Source organism: Amphibalanus amphitrite, unplaced genomic scaffold (genome assembly GCF_019059575.1).
Source record: "Amphibalanus amphitrite isolate SeventyFive unplaced genomic scaffold, NRLGWU_Aamphi_draft 000074F_arrow, whole genome shotgun sequence".
Classification (NCBI taxonomy): Eukaryota; Metazoa; Arthropoda; class Thecostraca; order Balanomorpha; family Balanidae; genus Amphibalanus; species Amphibalanus amphitrite.
This window is the reverse complement of record NW_024881570.1, coordinates 378,717-397,583: the sequence shown is the minus strand read 5'-3', so window position 1 is coordinate 397,583 and position 18,867 is coordinate 378,717. Positions and strand designations below refer to the sequence as shown.

General features: G+C 50.2%; 1 protein-coding gene across 1 annotated transcript in view; it reads left to right on the top strand.

Moving 5' to 3' along the window:
- Positions 1-18,380, top strand: part of LOC122379241 — a 62,701-nt gene extending 44,321 nt beyond the window's left edge. Inside the window, exons 3-25 of the mRNA XM_043361253.1 lie at positions 699-891; positions 1,057-1,197; positions 1,609-1,729; positions 1,922-2,084; positions 2,410-2,606; positions 3,227-3,407; positions 3,639-3,782; positions 4,261-4,393; positions 4,648-4,802; positions 4,928-5,065; positions 5,376-5,486; positions 5,715-6,073; positions 10,453-10,590; positions 10,804-11,036; positions 11,345-11,531; positions 11,874-12,018; positions 12,773-12,877; positions 13,195-13,411; positions 13,738-13,876; positions 14,119-14,248; positions 15,814-15,939; positions 16,246-16,367; positions 16,599-18,380. Of these exons, the coding sequence (XP_043217188.1) occupies positions 699-891; positions 1,057-1,197; positions 1,609-1,729; positions 1,922-2,084; positions 2,410-2,606; positions 3,227-3,407; positions 3,639-3,782; positions 4,261-4,393; positions 4,648-4,802; positions 4,928-5,065; positions 5,376-5,486; positions 5,715-6,073; positions 10,453-10,590; positions 10,804-11,036; positions 11,345-11,531; positions 11,874-12,018; positions 12,773-12,877; positions 13,195-13,411; positions 13,738-13,876; positions 14,119-14,248; positions 15,814-15,939; positions 16,246-16,367; positions 16,599-17,744 (4,724 nt within the window). The 3' untranslated portion in view covers positions 17,745-18,380. The remainder of the gene's footprint in view (positions 1-698; positions 892-1,056; positions 1,198-1,608; positions 1,730-1,921; positions 2,085-2,409; positions 2,607-3,226; positions 3,408-3,638; positions 3,783-4,260; positions 4,394-4,647; positions 4,803-4,927; positions 5,066-5,375; positions 5,487-5,714; positions 6,074-10,452; positions 10,591-10,803; positions 11,037-11,344; positions 11,532-11,873; positions 12,019-12,772; positions 12,878-13,194; positions 13,412-13,737; positions 13,877-14,118; positions 14,249-15,813; positions 15,940-16,245; positions 16,368-16,598) is intronic.
- The last annotated feature ends 487 nt before the right edge of the window (positions 18,381-18,867 follow it).

Below are 18,867 nucleotides of genomic sequence, written 5' to 3'. Positions count from 1 at the left end.
AGCATAGGTCAGGGTCAAGGTCAGGTCAACCGGGTAGGCACATATCCCCGAAAATCAAAACTGATATTCGCAGCCTGTGACACATGTTTTATAGGTAATTTGGGGCGTAGAATACGATGGTGACATTCATTTTATCATATGTGTACGTGTTTGGCTCAAAAAGTTCAATTTAAGAAATGCATGTATCATGGTCGTGAAGTAGTCACGAAAAATTGCCAAGATTCAGTTCAAGATTATGGAAAATGCGGAACGATAATCAATAATCGAAGATAGCCATTTGATTGATCATGGTATTGGCAGTCTAATGGCGTTTACGGCATGTCGTCTGTATGTCTATTCTGTGATTTTATATGATTTTTTTGAACATATGCCGTTTTTGGTCGAAAACTGAGAAATCATGACGTCACTAAAACCTCGATATCTCAAAATTTTTCCGACCGATTTTTCTTTGAAACTTTGTCACAATAAACTTCAATCAATTCCCTACAGGTACCCAAATGCGGCGCGCCGTTTATATGCTATGGCCCGGCGAAAAAAGTGGGGGCGTTTAACGCCCCCCCCCCCAGCAACTCGCGGGTTAACGTTTCGATTGGCGATTGATAAACACATGTTAATGACAGGCGAATGTCTGTCCATGTCCGTCAAATGGATGTCCATTCGTCTGTCTGACGCATTGCCGTCTGTCGGCCGGGTCTCAGGTGAGCTGTTTTTCGACCCTCTGGAGCCGGTGCCACGGGTGTTCGCCGGCGCGCCGGCCGGTCAGCTGGTGACCCAGGTCTACGCCCGTGACCTCTCCGACCCGTCGGTGCGGCCCACCTACTCGCTGCCGCAGGGCGCCGACTTTGCCCAGTTCCGACTCAACACCAAAAACGGCCGACTCTACACCAGGAGGTCAGTGGGAACCAGCACTCGTGCTCTTGTGCTATTATTCCATTCAATAATGTCATAGGATCAAGTAAAACGCTTTTATAGAAATATATCAAAGAAGTGATAGCCGCATGCTGCATCATTCTCATGATAGACACATGACACTATTTGACACCGTTTGACACACAGGCCCGTGAAGCGTCGCGTCAATGATACCTACGAGCTGGCGGTCATCGCGTATGGCGGCGGGGAGTCGAGGGTTCAACAGATCAGTGTACTCGTCTCAGAGAAGAACATTCACCCTCCCAAGTTTACTCAGACCATCTACAGGTAAATGCACGCTTGTCAGTTGTCGGTGCATTATTTCCTACCAGCTGCTCTACGACTCATGCGGTCAATTATCCGTCTATTACAGCATCGATAAGTGTGTCAAGGCAGTTATTTTTATGGGTTCTACTACTATTTGATGAGTGCAGGAAATAGCAGACCCATCGCGTTTGCATAAAAGGCCTCGCTGGATCTGGAAACGCGGAATAAATGTATCGTCTGTATTCATGCTTCTTAACGCTGGAAAAGTGAATGCTATCGATTAGGACTAGCATCGGTTGTGTTTTGATAGATGCCTCGTATGCCGTTTCATAGTGAACCGTCTATTGTTGTCCCTTAGACTGTGTGACAGTTCTATCATTAATTCATTTGCTTACGTGCCTGAACTGCGCCTCGATGTATGTTTTTCCGCAGTGTGGAAGTGCCGGTGAACGCCGTCGCCGGCACTCCCCTGGTTCGTATCCGAGCCACCGACAACGACACTGTTCCCTACAACCGTCAGCTGGTCTACAGCATCACTGCCTCTGATGACACGGTAAGATGACAGACCCTCGTCCGTTCCGGCACGACAAGCCGTCGTCCCTTCCGTCACATAGTTTCTCGGCCTGCACTGGAAAGTGGGAGCTCCTCTTAACCGGAAACCGCGCATTGCAGAGACGTTGGACCGTCGTTCCTCTTCCGTCGTGTCATACGTTCAATACCTCATCTCCTCCTGTGCGCTCCACAGAGCCGGTACCTCTCTTTGGACAGCGACAGTGGCCAGATCACCCTCCGCCGGCCACCGCCGCCAGGTCTTTCGGCTCTGAACGTCACGGTCTCGGCCCGGGACCTCGGCTCGCCGGCCTACAGGGACGTGGCCGGGGTGCAGATCACCTTCAGAACCATCTCAGGTCAGAGAGGGTGACTCGAGGTAGATTGGGAGGATAGAGGGGCTGCTGCCAGGTGGTGTAGGTTTTCAGAGACTTGTGATGATTTTAGCAGTTCTTTTCACTGACAAAGTCGTATCTTCTAAATTTGTGAGAAATACGTTTAGCGCTTCGCGATCGAAACAAAATCTCGAGCTTTGTCTCTGGCTTCACACTCTTCTATCAATAAAGGCCACTTCGGCATAGCCGCAATCTTCTGTAGCAGTTTCATGCGTTTCCTGTCGTTCGCTCTCCGCCGTTTCTCTACTCTCTTCCTCTCCTGTGCTCATTGTGTGTCTCGTCTGTGCAGAGCCGGAGAAGCTGCGCACGGTGCCGATGTCGGACACTAGTGTGATGGTATGCTGGCGTCGGCCGCGACTCGGTGTCGTCAGCGGCTACCTGATGAAACTCACCTTCGAGGAGAGTACGGGCGGGAACATCACCCGTCTGGTGCGGCGCCACAGCGAGCAGCTGCTCGAGGGACCCCGACTGCAGCCCAGACCGAGGGTGAGCAGCAGTGACTGGTCGGTAAGACGGGTATCATGCCTAGCGTAGGCGGCTTATCATTAAAAATCTGTGATATTACCGTAACTGGTCAGTAAAAATTACAAATTGACATCGTTAGCATCCGGTTAGGAGCATAAAATCAATGGCAACTTCCTATGCACATGTTTGTAATGCATATTTGTACACTCGACTACAACCAACGAGTAGGTACCTACACTGAAAACGCCTTTATGTCGAGGACTGTCCACGACCCCCTATCTTGACCGTCCCACTTCAACGTTCAACAACCTTCAGCGATAACCTACAATATTGCACAAATACAATGTCGTGATCGTCCAGTAAACATTTTGTGCGGCTCATGTTTTCCAGTGGAATGTATCGTACCGTGCAATGTCTTTGCACGAATCGACACGATACACTGTGCAAACTTTCTATGTCGTGAACCATGTTTGTAATCATTGCACGCATGCCGTGCCTATTCTGATAATCTCCGATAGCTGAAGTGCATGACTGATGCAAGTCTATCGATGACAGAATGTCGAAACCAATAAGCAATGAGTATGAAGTCACACGTTAGTGATACGGTGACGTCACGTTTGCCGTCTCCACCCTGATCGCAGGGTTATCGTGATGACGACGACGATGACGACGATGACGCTGTGACGATGGCGGCTGGAGAGCAGTGTACGCTCCTGGACGGTCTGCAGCCTTGGACCACGTACCACCTGGTGGTACACGGGTACCGGGAGCACGAGACGGGCATGGCCAGTGAGAGCATTACGTTCGGGACACGCCGCAGCCGTGAGTACCCGGCCTCGGAGAGACACAAGGTGTTTGATGGATGCGGGTTGGCCCGACCAATCAATCAGGGACAGCCAACGGTAAACGAAAAGGTTTATTAGCATTATCATAATATCTTCTCAATAGTTTATATTGTTGTCGATATTTTACGAGAGAATAGTCCTATATGCACCGGTGCCTTCAATTCTGCACAGTTCATGACGCAGCGTTTGTGGACTGTGTCCTCTGCAGCCTGTTCGGGCAGTGTGTGCGGTCCGGGGACCTGCCGTCGCTCCGGCGCCGCCCCCGGCTACAACTGCTACTGCCCCGAGGGCACCTTTGGCCAGCGCTGTGAGCTGCGAGACCCCTGCTTCAGCCGACCCTGCCAGAACCTCGGTGGGTTTTGAAATTCGCTCGTCAGTTTCTAGAGTGGTTTGAGGAAGATGAGGTATGGGAACAGTACGAATAATGGTTATCGCACAATGATATAATAGATTAACAAACGTATTTGATTGACCGTCATTCGTTACGAGAACAAACCGCTTTAGGATAACTCTTTAATCGTCTATTTTTGGTCAATATTTAAACGCCTGGTTAATGAAGTCGCTTCTAGGGACTAGTTTATATTCACCACATGTAAAATGAAGTGTTTGGTGATGCATCCGCCTTGCCCTTATTTATGCATCTGTGGCTTATTTGGTTTAGGTGCTGCCTCTTTTCTTTCTTTCTTTTTTAAATGTGCTGCAGTCGAACTCAACACTTATTATGAGCAGTCTGGTAAACCAGCTTGGCTTGGCCAAATTTAATCGTATATTAGTTGGCACCATTGCTCCGATAGTACTAAAGTTATCACGCTATTCTGTCCTGTCCCCAGGTGTGTGCCATAACATCAGTTCGGACCAGTTTGAGTGCCACTGTATGGCTGGCTTCCACGGAGAAACGTGCGCAGACTTCAACCCATGCCTGAGTCATCCTCCGCCCTGTCAGAATGGAGGCACATGTCACAGGTAAGGGCAAACTCCAGTCATTCTCCGGCCTATCGGGACGGAGAATCATTGAACGCATAGCGTGAGATAGACATGACATGCAATGCGTGTGCGCAGTCATAATTATGGGCACTGAACAAATTAGAAGCTCGTTATGAGCAAATTAATGTCCTTGAACTGAAGCGCTTGAACCTCGCATTATGTCGATGTGATGTGGAGGTGGAGGCAGAGACCGTCTTTTTCTCTTACTTTTACATTCACTTTGTTTATTTCAGTGACGTCTCAAACAAGTACTCGTGCATCTGCCCTCCTCTGTACACGGGTGACACGTGCGATAGGCGGAACCCGTGTCAGGAGAGCACGTGTAACAACGGCACGTGTCACGAGGAGGACGACACGTACTACTGCGACTGCGATCCGGGGTACACCGGTGAGCGAACGTTCCAATGGCTCGTTTATTAGCAAAACGTGGTACTGGTATATCGTACACGTTAATTGGGCTTGTGGCGTATTTTTGATCCTCACTACTTCGGCGTGTGTTTCACCGTCCGCCAGGCGACCACTGTGAACTGAAGATAGACCACTGTGCGTCCTCGCCGTGCAAAAGTGGCGCCACCTGCGTAGGTGGAGCCACCGGCTTCACCTGCCACTGCGCTGAGGGCTTTACGGGAGACGACTGCAGCATCAATATAGGTGGGTGTCGGGAGTCCGGATGGTGTCTGTCCTAAGCAAAATGATTAGCGTATCGAACATCATGCAACAGCATTTGATGATAATGTTTTGCTAGGTCTTTGAATTGATTCTATTTCTTTGGTCGGCGTGTAAGCGCACTTATCCTGGTCCGAAACATAAGACGGCATTGTCCACCTCCCTTGCACCGGTTTTCAATCCAACAAGTAACTTCTAGCGTCACTACAACAGTTACTAGCAATAGACATGATGCCCCTGTCCTCGCTAAAGATCGGAGCCATATCCAGGTGATACATGTTGTCGATGCCCTCAGACGACTGCGCCAGCCAGCCGTGTAAGCACGGCGGGGTGTGCGCGGACGGCGTGGCAGAGTTCGTGTGCACCTGCCCGGACGGGTACGCCGGTCACCTTTGTCAGACCGCAGGTACGAACCAAGCTTATATTCTGAGCATTGTCGCGATCTCCAGATACCTTTCCAAAGATTCGGGACTGATTATCTCTAAATATCCGAGTGTCTTGTAATTAACCGTCGCTTTATAATTATTTCTAATGATGACAAATAAACATTGTTCGATTGTTGCACCTATCTGATTATCCAACACCTAATCCTCAGCCATATTAAACTGACGCAATTCTCTGCTATACCGTTCAGTGTTCTGTCCATCGGAGACCGTGGACAGCTCTGTGGGCCTGCTCGAGTGGCCCGAAACACCGTCCGGGCGAAAAACGTCGCTGCCCTGCCCCGCCGGAAGACGGCTCAGCCCCGCAGAAGAAGAAGATGGAGAACAGGACAGCGCTGAGGATGGAGACGATGATGAGCACCTCAGTCCTAATGACAGGGAGGATGATGAAGATCTCAATCCCGAGGACAGGGAGGACGATGGGCAGCTCGACCCCGAGGACAGAGACCGGCCTGCGGTGGCCACCCGCCGCTGTTTGCGGCCCAGCGGCCACGGCCAGCGGCCGCTGTGGGAGGAGGCCGACACTCATCTGTGCCGGGACCAGCGGCAGGTGCGTACGAGATTGATTCAGCTTCTCGTGGAGCGTGGAAGTGCTCTGGATGCACGATATGCAGCAGGTAGTTCGTGTTATAACGGCTATAGCCATGCGGTACAGCCTACCTTCAGGCGCTTACAACTAGCGACATCTGGCGACGGATTTAATAAGCTTTGTGATTGAGAATGCGCTCGGAGGAATTAAGGTTGAGTGACTGAAATTAAGGATTTTGTACGGATTGAGGGCTAGTAACTACAAAATTTTCGATTATTCAGGCATGGGAATGTGCAGGATAATGACTAATGTCGATAAAACACGCATGGGCGCCGCCACCGGGGGGGACGGGGGGGACGCGTCCCCCCCACTCTCAGAAAGGAAGGGGGACGTCCCCCCCCAAACTCATTACGGAGCGAGCGAAGCGAGCGTAGTCTTTCGTATAGGTTAACGAAAATTTTTGAGTATGCCGTGGTCACGCCTTTGCTAGGCTTATATCTCAGCAACCACTTGACCGATTTACATGCGGTAATTTTTGTAGGGTAGCACTAGATTCATTCCTTCTAACGAGCATCGGACTATTCCCAATGCATGTGAGTGACCCCATATACCACGTGAAAAACGAAGATGTGTCAGTTTTGTAACAATTTCAATAACTCGGCAACTACTGGGCCGATTGCGCTGAAAGTTGGCATGTAGGTAGGTATACCCACTAGGCAATGCATAACCGTGTGCCACAGTTGGGGTGCTGCTGCACGTGCGCACATGCAGGGGTCGATTCCAGATCTCGAGAACGGCTGAACCGATTGTGCTGAAATCTGATACACGTTTAGGGACCAGTTAGTAGGGTGCCGTGCAAAAGTCAGTTGGGACCCATTTTGCACGTGCGCACGTGCAGGGTGTCGCTTCCAGATCTCGAGAACGGCTAGGCCGATTGCGCTCAAATTTGGCACATGGTTAGGGACCGGTTTGAAGGATGCAGTGCACAAGTTAGTTGGAGGTATCCCCTCACAACTTCGCACGTGCAAGGCCCACCCCACCCTCTCTCTCGCTCCGTTGGTCGCCCCAAAAGGCGTTTTACTGGTTCTTATCCTACTCGAAATTTGATTAGGCCCTTCGGTCCAATGAGACCATTTCAGAGCCGCAAGTATGAAAGAATTAGTGGGAGACATTGGTCGGGGCAGCCACCCCAGTGAGCCACTTGGGATGAACCCGACCAATTGAACAGGCAGCCCAGCCCACTGGCACTCACTGCACCCGGCAAAGGACTATAGCTCCAGTGGAGCCATTCCCGCATGGGGTAGAGTTGCCCGTCCAGCCCGGAGCAGGGGGTTGCGGCGTGGAGTATGAAGGATTTGACTGTCCTGAGGATGGAAGAGATGGAACGGCCGGTGCCGAATCTGAGAGGGTCCAGGAGGTTTAGATGCTCAGTATATGGGGTGTGGGCCTATGTACATGCATTGGTCTGACCCCTGCCACCTCGGCCAACAAAGTCTCCAGCTCTTATCCGACCTGTCATCGCGGAACTGCCGATTTCTGATATCGTGATCAACGTGTGTCGTATAACACGACTGGCCGAACACGGGCCTAATATATTTCGTCTAACCAGCCAAGAGCATGAATTTACACCAATCCGACCTCGAAGTCAAAATCCGAACATTTTTCGAAGACTTCAACTCCGACTCTGGCCAAAACTGGCCAAAACAGTCAACTCCGACTGATTCTGGCTCCGACCCCACACTTCTGCAGTCACGCTACACTAAATTTCCAGCTTCTAAGAAATAAGCTATACGGTTGACAGGACCACAAAACTTTGAGGCGACTTGACTACTTGACTTGGTTTTCCTGACCTAAGGTTTTCTGCTATCAAGCTTGTTACACGGGCTGCAAAATTCGTATTTTGGAGCAGTTTTGCCTAAGGTTTTTTGCCAATTTTCGGCGCCGATTCGTGCAAAAACCAAAAAGAGAGATTTGTGACTATACACGTGTGACTCCCCCACGCGGGTATGCAATATGCATTACCTATGCAATATGCATTATCGATCATATTGTGGCATACATCAGCAATTATACCGTGATAGAACACGAGGCTTTGCCGTGTCAACTGAATCGGACATCAGATGTGTATATAGGTAGGTACTCGGTGCACTGAAAGAAAAAATGACACCCTGTACGGGGTATTGACGGTCATGTCAAAAATAACACCCGAGTGGGGTGTTTTGAGGGGAGTCGCTGAGCTATTATAAATGGGGTGTTTGGCGTACACCCCAGGAGGGTTTCGACGCATAGTAGGGAGTCGCAGCCGCTAAAGGGGGGTCAGCGCCGGCCCACATGGGGTTCCGTTAGACTGCAGGTGACACCCCTCAAATATCAGCCGAGCACCCCTTTTTGGTCCCTAAGCACCCGACAGGGTGTCAAACTCCCAAATTAGGGTGTAAAATATAGCAGCTCAACTCCCCTATTTTTCTGATATAACTCCCCATATTGTTCCTGACCCCCACGCGGGGAACCGCGCGCCTTCAGCAGGGAATCTCTCAGAGAAGTTTCACTCTCCTATACTTCCGAAAAACTCCCGGCGAGGATTAAATGTCCTTCGGAACGTTTGTTTTGTTGTTGGGTTAGGCCCTTTCGGTCGACAAGACCATTGCAGAGCCGAAAGGATGATAGGAATTAGGGGGAGACATTGGTCTGGGCAGGCACCCTAGTGAGTCGCCGGGGCTGAGCCCGTCCAGGGGACAGGCCATTCAGCCCCAAGGCACTCACTGCACCCGGCTACGAGGTGCGCTCCCTCAGGAGCAGCGGTGCCGCTCCAAGGGAGCAGCCCGCATGAGATAAAGTTGCCTGTCCAGTCCGGAGAGGGTTTCTCGTTCCTTCGGAACGAAAATCTCAGACTATATTTATAACCGGGTGAGGAGTTACTCTTTCCGTTCGCGGCCTTGCGGCGCCCTGTAGTGTGCACGACCAACGTATGACACGGTAATCAGTCTAGATATCATCATGATATAGTTGGCCACTCTACGCTATGCACGCTTTTGCCTTAGCTCCAAACATGCACCAGCCATTCGTGAAAAACAGGTCCCGATTTTACCAACTTTAGTTTGCGCCATCTATCGGTAGGATTTGAAGCTGAAAACACGGGGTGTCACTCCAGGATAATGACACCCCAGAGGGGTTTCAACGGGGGTGTCTCAGCGACACTCCAATTTTTTGGCCTGCAATTTTTGGGGAGTTCGCTAGCCGAACCTCTCCCAAGGGGGTCATGTACATTTTTGCGGCGTCAAAAGGTAATGGGGCTCCCGTGTCGGGTGTCACAACACCCATGACATCCTAAAATCATGAAAACGGAGCCTAATTTAGGAGTATTTTTGAGTATGTGGTGTCAGATTGTAAGAAATGGGGTTCCCCGATTTTTTTCAGTGTGGGAATGCGGTCTATAGCCATTACTTTAAGGAAATACCTAAACATTGGTGTCCATTTCCGCCAAGTCGGGGGTGCCCGAGCTCTCTAAATTCCCCGCCGGCTCGGCCGGCTTGGCTTTGGAGCCTCAACAGACCGCGCGGGTCAAAAGGTCACCGCTAGGGCGGCGGCGGATTTGCTGCGCCCGGGCACCCCCAACTCGGTAAAAATCGACACCTGTGTACCTAAACTATACTTTCCTCAAACCAGTTGTTTTGCCACAGTTTTATGAGTTTTTAAACTAAAAATGGTCAGGAAATAATGAATATTTGCAAAAGGATTTTATATTTATTATTACATCACTATTCTCCATCTTTCGTAGAGGCTACTTACCTATATTGCAGCGGAAGCTGATTACGCGTTGACCAAGCATAGTACGTAGTTCAAACCAGCTGAATGCTGATTGGCTAGCATTTTTCCGTAAGGGAATGGATTCCTCGGTAAGAGAATGACAAAGTGAAATTTATGGGAATGACTTCAGTCTTCAAACCTAAAATAGATACCGATATACATACGATATACGATAAATATCGATAAATATACGATCAATATAAAATCGATACCGATATGTATTTGGCTAGGGTGATCGTTGGGCCATAAAAGCTCCTGATTTGTTCTCGTCTCAGCTCAAGCTACAAAACTGTTACTTCAGTTCAAAACCCTATGTTAAAACTAAAAGCGGCATATTTGCTTTAAACGTTGAATGCATCCGACCGAAAAAGCCACGGTAAGAATGTCTACTTTTGGGTTTTCAGTCGGTCAGTCCGTCCACCCCAGTCAAAAATCCGTGGCGGCGCCCCTGAAAACACGTAACTTTATTACGAACAACGCAAACGGCAACAGACAACTCAAATATGCCGTTTTGTCGAAATACAAACAGAAACTGCTGCTTCCTTACACTTCGGAGCCCTTCGTCAGCTCTTTCTCTATTGCCCTGTTTGCAGACCGCGCTGGCCCAGAGCATGTCTCACCGTCTGCTGCGGTCCGGCACCACACTACCCACCGAGCTGGACGCTGTCGAGTTTAGCTCGGCCGCTCAGGAGCTCACCGACATCATGCCCCAGGCGACCCGAGACACTCAGGTGAGATAATGGTGGGGTGAGAGGGACGCGGTTGCAGCGGCCAGAAATGCAGTGGATAGTCCTTGACATTCGCGTCTTTTGCCTCGGAGCTTTACGCCTTCAGTTTATCATTATTTTCTTCGCTGTTGATTTCTGGTCGTCGGCATCTATTCAGTCCGCGATGAATTGCCTATTGGACATTTACTAAAGCCCGATTCACGTGTGCGCGTCCAGGTGGCGCGCTCGGTGCTGCAGAGCGTCAGTCAGCTGATGGAGAGTAGCTCAGCCGAGGCGGTCTCCGATCGGCACGCGGCCGCCGCCGCCGGGCGGCTGGCGCGTGCACTCGAGCTGATGGCCGTCAACATAGAGCTGGACGACGATGATGATGACGATGATGAAGAGCATGGAGGTGCTGCTGGAGTTGGTGCTGGTGGCCAAGTCTATAAGCCACAACGACTGGATCTGAGGTACGATGATCTATCCTTATTACGTATGTCTGTATGTCTCAAGTGGCGCGACGGCGGTTCTTTTTCTGTTTTTATCGTTTATCGTTTTGGAACGCGGAAAGTCGCTACTGAACTATTTGTAGTCGCATCTATGCCCTTCATTGATTTTTTTATGGGTATGTCCCTAAAGTAGTCACATGTTCCGTCATCAAACGAAGCCATTCGTGAAACCAAAAAATGGAATAACGCGTCAGCATATTTTTCCTCCTCAGTTCTCGTTGTTTCCTTTTTAATGACGCTGCGTGGTGTCTACTGTCCACCCTCCCCAGCACCCCGAACGTGGCCTTCTCGACCCTGGAGTACCTGGGGTCGGCACTGACCACCTCTGACCGAGACGTGGACCTATACCCGTCCCTGACGCCCGCGGCGGCCAACGGTACCGGTACCGGTACCGGTACGGCCAGCGGGTACCCCGGGCCGGTGACCACCGATCGACGGGATCCAGCCGGCGCCAGGGTGCGTATTTTACCGGTGTGTAGGATAATTGACGACGCAGGTGCTAAGTTTAGCGTAAGTTTAGCGTGCAGGTATACATAGAGGAAGGACTCGATATGTGAATAAGCTGGTTTGATGGGTGATGCAGATGTTGGGTTTACCGGGATGACTGTCGAACATGGTTGATATGGAGTGATTTTAGGGCATGTTTTATTGCGTCGACTGTTGATCTTATGTTTGTTGTTGAATTGCTCTACTGATGAGAGGTCACCGAACGACGAAGGGGTACTAACTGTCGGGAAAAGTGCCGGTTTTCCGTCCGACCCGTGCTGATGGGCCGACTGATTTGCTGTACGTTCCCAGGTGCGTGTGCCGGCGTCCGTGCTCCGCTCGGCCGGCCGGCAGCAGCGCCGTCTGCGTCTGGTGGTCATCTCGTACAGAACCTCGCGTCTGTTCCCGTCACACCAGGAGCGCACCGGGCCCGACCCCGGCGTCATCACAGTGACCAGTCAGTATAGGAGAGAATGGCGCACACTTAGACCCGTTATCCCCACCCCGGCGTCATCACAGTGACCAGTCAGTATAGGGAAAATGACGGAGACTCGTTATCCCGACCCCACGGCGTCATCAGTCAGGAGCAGACAATGACGTCCTTAGTTTTACAAAACTGCTTGGTTGTAACGCCCCATCTAGCTATGTGCATCGATGCACTTAAGTGCATATAAGTGCAATAATATATATTAACACATGGTTTCCCGTGTGTAAATGGTTTTAACGCACGGCGTGGATGGATTGGAGCACGAGTGTGTTAATGCACGAGTGAAACGAGTGCATTAACGCACAAGTGCTCCATTCCATCCACGAGTGCGTTAAAACCATTTATGCACGGAAAGCATGTGTTAAACTAATTAATACATGCTTAACGGTGCGAATTAAAATTAAAATTATACTTAGTCCATGACACTAAAAGGGCCTTTTATGGGAATTCTTAGAATAAAGTCAATGACCCTTCCGAAAAACTTCAGTCGAGAAATTCATCAATGCACGCGCGTGCACCAATTTAAATTGGTGCACGGCTACCTTCGAATTAATGCACGGTTAATCCCCAGTGAACGCACCGTAAAGTATGTATTAATAATTATTATTAAATGCACCGTAGGTTACCGATCTTGCTTCTTTGTGCTCGTTGTCAATATTTATACCCTCAACTTTTTAGCTGCCCAGCTGCAATGATAAATAACCAATGATATCACCTGCTGCAGTTCCCGGGTACGACACGAGTCGTCTTATGGAGCCGGTCAAGTTTGGACTGGGAGCTGTCAATGTGGCCGGCTTCCAGCCCCGCTGCGTCTACTGGAAAGAAAACGGTACGCTGCTGTCACGAGGGACATTCACCGAAAATTAGCAATGAGCGTAGAGAGGAGAAAGTTATCTGTGTACAATATTTTTATGACATTATATTTCTAAACGCTGAGCTAATTTGAAAATGCTTTATGTGATAGTGATCAATAATACGCGCCCACTCCCAAAAGAAGAGGTTACTCATGTATACGCGAAGAAATGTTGATGCACGGATAATTGTTCTGAAGGACCACCATCTCGTCCGTTTCTCCGGAAATGTCCCGGTCGTAGTAGGACCTCACCAAGGAGACCGGTCTGACCCTCTTCCCTACCTCTCCCGCAGAAATGTCCTGGTCGGAGGAGGGCGTCACCACGGAGCTGATGGGGGACCAGGCGGTCTGCTCCACCAGCCACCTCAGCTCGTTCTCAGTGCTATTTGACCCGGTGGCCGAGTCTATCGGAGGTCTGCACGAACGCATCCTCAGCATTCTCAGCTACATCGGAGCCGGCCTCAGCCTGCTGGGCCTGGCGCTCACCATTCTCACATATAGTCTGTTTAGGTAAGACGCTCACCCATTCCGACTACGGGCGATTACGATTAGCTGTTCGCTTTCCCTGTAAATTGCATTTATCTCGAACATAAATGAAGCTAGCAAAATAACAATATAGCAAAAACATATACGGGAAAGTTATTGCGATTATCAGTTACGACTGATTGATGACTTGTTTATGGTACAATTTGCAAATAAGAGATCATAGCGCACTAGTGATGCTTCCATTATCATTTGTCCAGAATATAAATTAATTCTAAGCATTTATAATAATTGTTATTTATTCATTCCTTCAAATTTTATCACTGTTTGTACGTACGTGTATCTACCTACAGATGTTTGAGCCGGGAGCGGCAGGGTAAGATCCTGCTGAACCTCTGCGCCTCGCTGCTGCTGATGAACGTCATGTTTCTGGTGTCCAACCTGCGCGTGTTCCTGCCGTCCACGCAGTTTTGCATCACCACCGCCGTCCTGGTGGGTACAACGTTCAGTTGGAGCACAAAATACGATCTCACACGGCTCTCTCCGTTAGTTCAAGAACGTACACAGTCGATTTATGCTGCTACGCAACTTATTATTTTAATATTGACCATGTTGAGGATCTTCTGCTTCGAACGGAAACGTGTCTTGGTGACCTGAGCCCGAAATGGAATAGGTTATCGGAATCGGTTAAGCGCCAAAATGGGACATAATCCGGCTGTTTTATTGCTACACAGGTCCACTACTTGGTGCTGACATCCCTCTGCTGGATGCTAGTGGAGGCCATCAACATGTACCAGCTCATCATCACCGTGTTTGCAACGTCCGAGTCCAGTTTCATGCTGAAGAGACTGCTGTTTGCCTGGGGTACGTATTGCCTTTCAAATCAATGACCATTAATTTAGGTACGTCGCTTGAACGACAAAAATGTTTATAATGTCGAAGAAGTTGTGTTGAACGCGTTCATAAATGCACAGGACGTGCGTTACGTACTACGTAGCAAGGTCGTCTTTGGCGAAACTCGTTCGTTTTGCTGTGTATGTGTTAGAAATAGCACTCGATAACGTAGAAAGGAATGCCACACAGACTCGCAAGTCGCAATCCATTAGCGAAGTATCGAGCGATGCTGGCAGTTTCTCATTCTGGGGTTTGCATTGACGGTTTGTGTCATGTTGACTCTTGGCCGTTCACTGGGCCATTATGTCATTGGTGCATTGAGTATAGTTTATTTGCGCTCTATGTACCCTTAACCCTCGCCCGCACATGGGGGGTTGCCACCCCCCAGGTAGTCTTTCTGCTCTGCACTCAACATTTTTAAAGCTAGAAGGCTGATTTTTCGTATAGCTGCTCATCTATCCTTTCTTGATGTCCCCTAAAAATTTCAAGTTTCTGTGGTTTTTGGTTTCGGAGATATGACCTTGTTTCTCAGGTCATGTCATGACCCAAATGGCCAATTCTCAACATCTTGCGTTGGCTATGGGTCTTGTGAGCTTTTGACACCTTGATTTCGGCCTTTTTTACCAGTCTTACCTCCCACCTATCATGGAACATGCTGTTCGACGATGTACAGATGTCAAGGTCAAGGTCAAGGTCAACCTAGGTCATCTAAGATAATTGCGTTTTAGGCAAGCGCAATTTACTTTTTGTGAATTTTTTTGACTGCATTTTTGGTAAAAGCTTATCAGATCATGATTTCATGTAATATGGACACATAAACAATCGGTGCACACATCAGTATACACACAGACACACACAGACATACAAACACATATAATTGACCTTGACCTAACTTGACCTGAAATGACCTCAGCAGCAAAAACCTGGTCGGGTAGTGTGACAAAGAGGTTCTAGCTGGCTTGGCACCAGAAAACGGCATCGTCATCGGTATATGATAAGCAGCGCACTTGATATCCAACGGTGACCCAAAACAGCAATATTTTTTAGTTTGACCTGACCTGGAAGGTCAATGACTGACCTGAGAAGGTAAAACTGGGTATCATTGGATTCGTCTCTTCCCAAAGAATCTTTTTGGTCTTTACCGCTAAGCTCTATCTCCAACAGGAACAAAATGGCGCGGGGGGTGGCAACCCCCCCCCCCATGTGCGTTCTAGGATGGGAAAATGGCATGTGCGGGCGAGGGTTAAAAGACTTGAGCTTATCGTCTTACTGCTCTGTTTATATTTACACCCATAGATGACGCTGACAGTCGACCCCTGCAGCTATACTGTACCGCCGAACTCAGGGTTATGCTTTCTGACATTTACCATACGGGGCGATTTTCGCTTATCTCGTACGATAAATGTTGGTTCTTTGACCCTGTGTCACTGTGCCACTGACGGCTCCATGTCATGACATCGCAGTGTCAGTTCTCAGACTCAGGGTCAGGGTTTGCTCGTTGGAGAAGACTAACAATCCTGTCTGCTCCTGCACAGGGTTCCCGGCGGCCGTCGTGCTGTCTGCCCTCATCTCCGACCGGCGGATGTACTACGAGGCCGTGGACGACCACTACTGCGTCATCAGCGCCAAGCAGCCCTACATTTTCTACATCAGCTTCTTCGGTCAGTGTGACGAGGTCGACTTATATGAACGGCCCGTTTATGTAAGGAACGGATATCGTTTGTGTCGTGGGCGATACTACACAGTACAAAAATTCAGCAAAATATTTGTTTTATATAAAATATAAATTATAATACTTTTTGGACTTACTTCACTATCATTTCATTGTGTCATGAGCATAAGGTCATTTTTCAACATCATAATCTTCAAAATGTTTACTATGTTCGTAATTTATAACATCAAACAAAATCAGTTCAAGGAAACCTATCTGCCAACAAATATGCAATGAAGATACACACTCTTTTCAGGCCCCGGATGCGTGATTTTGATCATCAACGTCATCGTCTTTGTAATGGTCTCACGAGTGCTGTTTCAACAAAGAACGCTCGGGAAATTCGGCGCCGTTCGAAAGTCTATTTCATTCAACCAGGTAAGTGACAAGTAATGCGAATGAAAGATGTTATTTACAGATACACCAATGTCTTATTTCTCCGGCCAGAATGGCGAAATAGCGTATACATCAGCCAGGAAAGCTTCTTTGCCCAACATAAAAACACAAGTATCTGACCTATCTTGCACTTTTGTTCGTTGAATTTTGGCTCGCCGGTGAAGATAAGTTTTTATCTGTACCCAAATTGACCACTGGATTCTGCGCCATCAGGTGCGCGGTGCATTCACCGTGATGGCTCTGCTTGGTGTCTCCTGGATCTTCGGTGCCTTTGCGCTCGGCCGGGCGCGCATCGCCTTCTCCTACATCTTCACCATCCTGAACTCGATGCAGGGCTTCATCATCTTCGTGTCGCGCTGCGTCCAGTACCCGGAGGCGCGGCTGGCCTGGCTGACGCTGATCAAGACCGGGCGCCGGAAGCAGCGGCGCGGCTCGGCGCCGGGATCCAGCTCGCAGACGCACAAGAAGAGCTCGCTGCCCAGCAGTCGCGCCGCCGTCAACTCGGTCACCTACTCGCTGAGCTCGTCCAGCGAGGGCGGCTGGCCGGGCCGACCGGACGCTTGGCGCGCCACGGGGCCGCGACACCGCGGCTCGCAGCCGGAGCGGAGCTCTCAGCCGCCGCCGCCGGAGCCGACGGAGCCCGCGCCGCCGCCGGAGGAGCTGCGGACGGAGCCGCCGCCGGAGACCGAGCAGGCTCCGGGACGGGGCGAGCGGCAGCGACGCTCCGAGCGACTGACGCCGCGGCCATCCGACGAGTCCTGCAGCAAGGAGGGCGACGACACGTCGTGGCAGTTCGTGCGCGCCGCCGGATCCACCTCAGATCTGGCTCCCGATCCTCCGCAGACATTTAACGTGATGCTGAACCAGGCCGGTGGCGAGCGGCTGCGGCGCTCGGTCAGCGTGGGTCTGCCGCCGGCTAGCGCGCCGCTATCGCCGCGACACCGCTACAGATCGCACGGTGACGTCACACGGCCGGCTCCTAGTGACGTCACCTTCTGCCGACCGGACGCGTATGACGAGCGGGAGCTGCCGCTGCGGCGCAGCCACTGGGACCCGCTCAACTACGGCAGCGGACAGCGGCACGGCTGCACGGAGACGGGCCTCACCAGCGGTCATCTCACGAGGAAGGCCGATCGCGGCGGCGGCGACTGCGAACCCCTACCGCCACCGCCGGATCTGGTAGAGGAATCCTCTCTGGAGACGAGCCAGGCCGAGCTCGTTTCAGACCAGACCAGTTCGAAGATCTCGGACGGCGGGGGCGAGGACCGGTGGTCTTCGCGAGCCACCGGGACCGACACCCTGGTCAGCCGGTCTCGACTGTCGGCACCGCGCCCGGAGCCGCCCGACAGTCGACTGTAGCGGACCGGCCGCACACGTCTGCCCCGGCGGACCGACATCGGAGCTCAGCAGAGCCCTGGGTGGTCCGCTCCAGCTTCCCGCAGTGTGGCCGCTTATACCGGTCCATGTTTGTAATCAGGTTAGCTTCAGATGAGTTTGTTGGTGATGTGCGCTTAGTAGATGTGGCTGTTCATTCCCTTTGCCTTGCAGATGGTAATTTCATGCGTGAGTTAGGCGCAATGTAATAGTCGCTTGAGTTCAATGTGCTATTGTATTTTTTTTTACAAGTGTTTTGTGCTTATGCGAAAATCTTGTACATACTGTGTTATAGTAAATGACTGTTATATAATTTCGCGCAGGCAAAGATGTGCGTGCGCATCGCGAGTAATGTACGAAATCATTCGAGTTGGCGTCTGCTTGCGCCTACGTGTGCTGGCTCGATGCTTAATTTATTCTGGAAAAACATCTTAGTTTTAGTGCTGTTGCAGCGTTCAGTGAGACAGTAATGCATCGACTCTCTCTAATTAAGTTGCTCCAATATTCGGCCCATGCATATCTTGCTGAAGCCGCATGATAATGAGTCCGGAGATTATTGTAATTAAGTGCGTCCATGTGACGTGTGGCAGCAATATATGTTGCGACGTGCTACCGATCCTTTTTATTCAAGTTTATTTATACGTAGTAGTTATCGCAGATCCATGCTTCACAAAAACAACAAGAGATTCTGGGTTATCTAAATCAGCGACCGGCAAAGGATTCAGCCTTTTGTTTCGGCTTGGTCTTTCGACCTTATTCACTTGGCAATTGACATTCTATTGTGGTTGCTGTACATACCTACCGGAAAGAGCTGGTGCTGGGAATCGACAGGGTAATCATGAAATGCGAGGAGAAACATTAGCAATAATGCATTCGTGGATTCCCTAAATCCATAGCGAAAACCAATACTGGTAGTAGTTTTTAGCTTCACTCATTTTGTTGAGCTACGCGTGAGTGGTGGATGATGACTTCGCGATAACAGGGCCGAAGAGGGATCGCTGCTGCCCTTTCCAGCGATTTAGGCTGGCTGCGGCTGCCCAAACAATGAGGCGGATGCATTTCTGGATCCCATTTCCTTCTCACAGGCGAACGTGACGCGGACAATAGG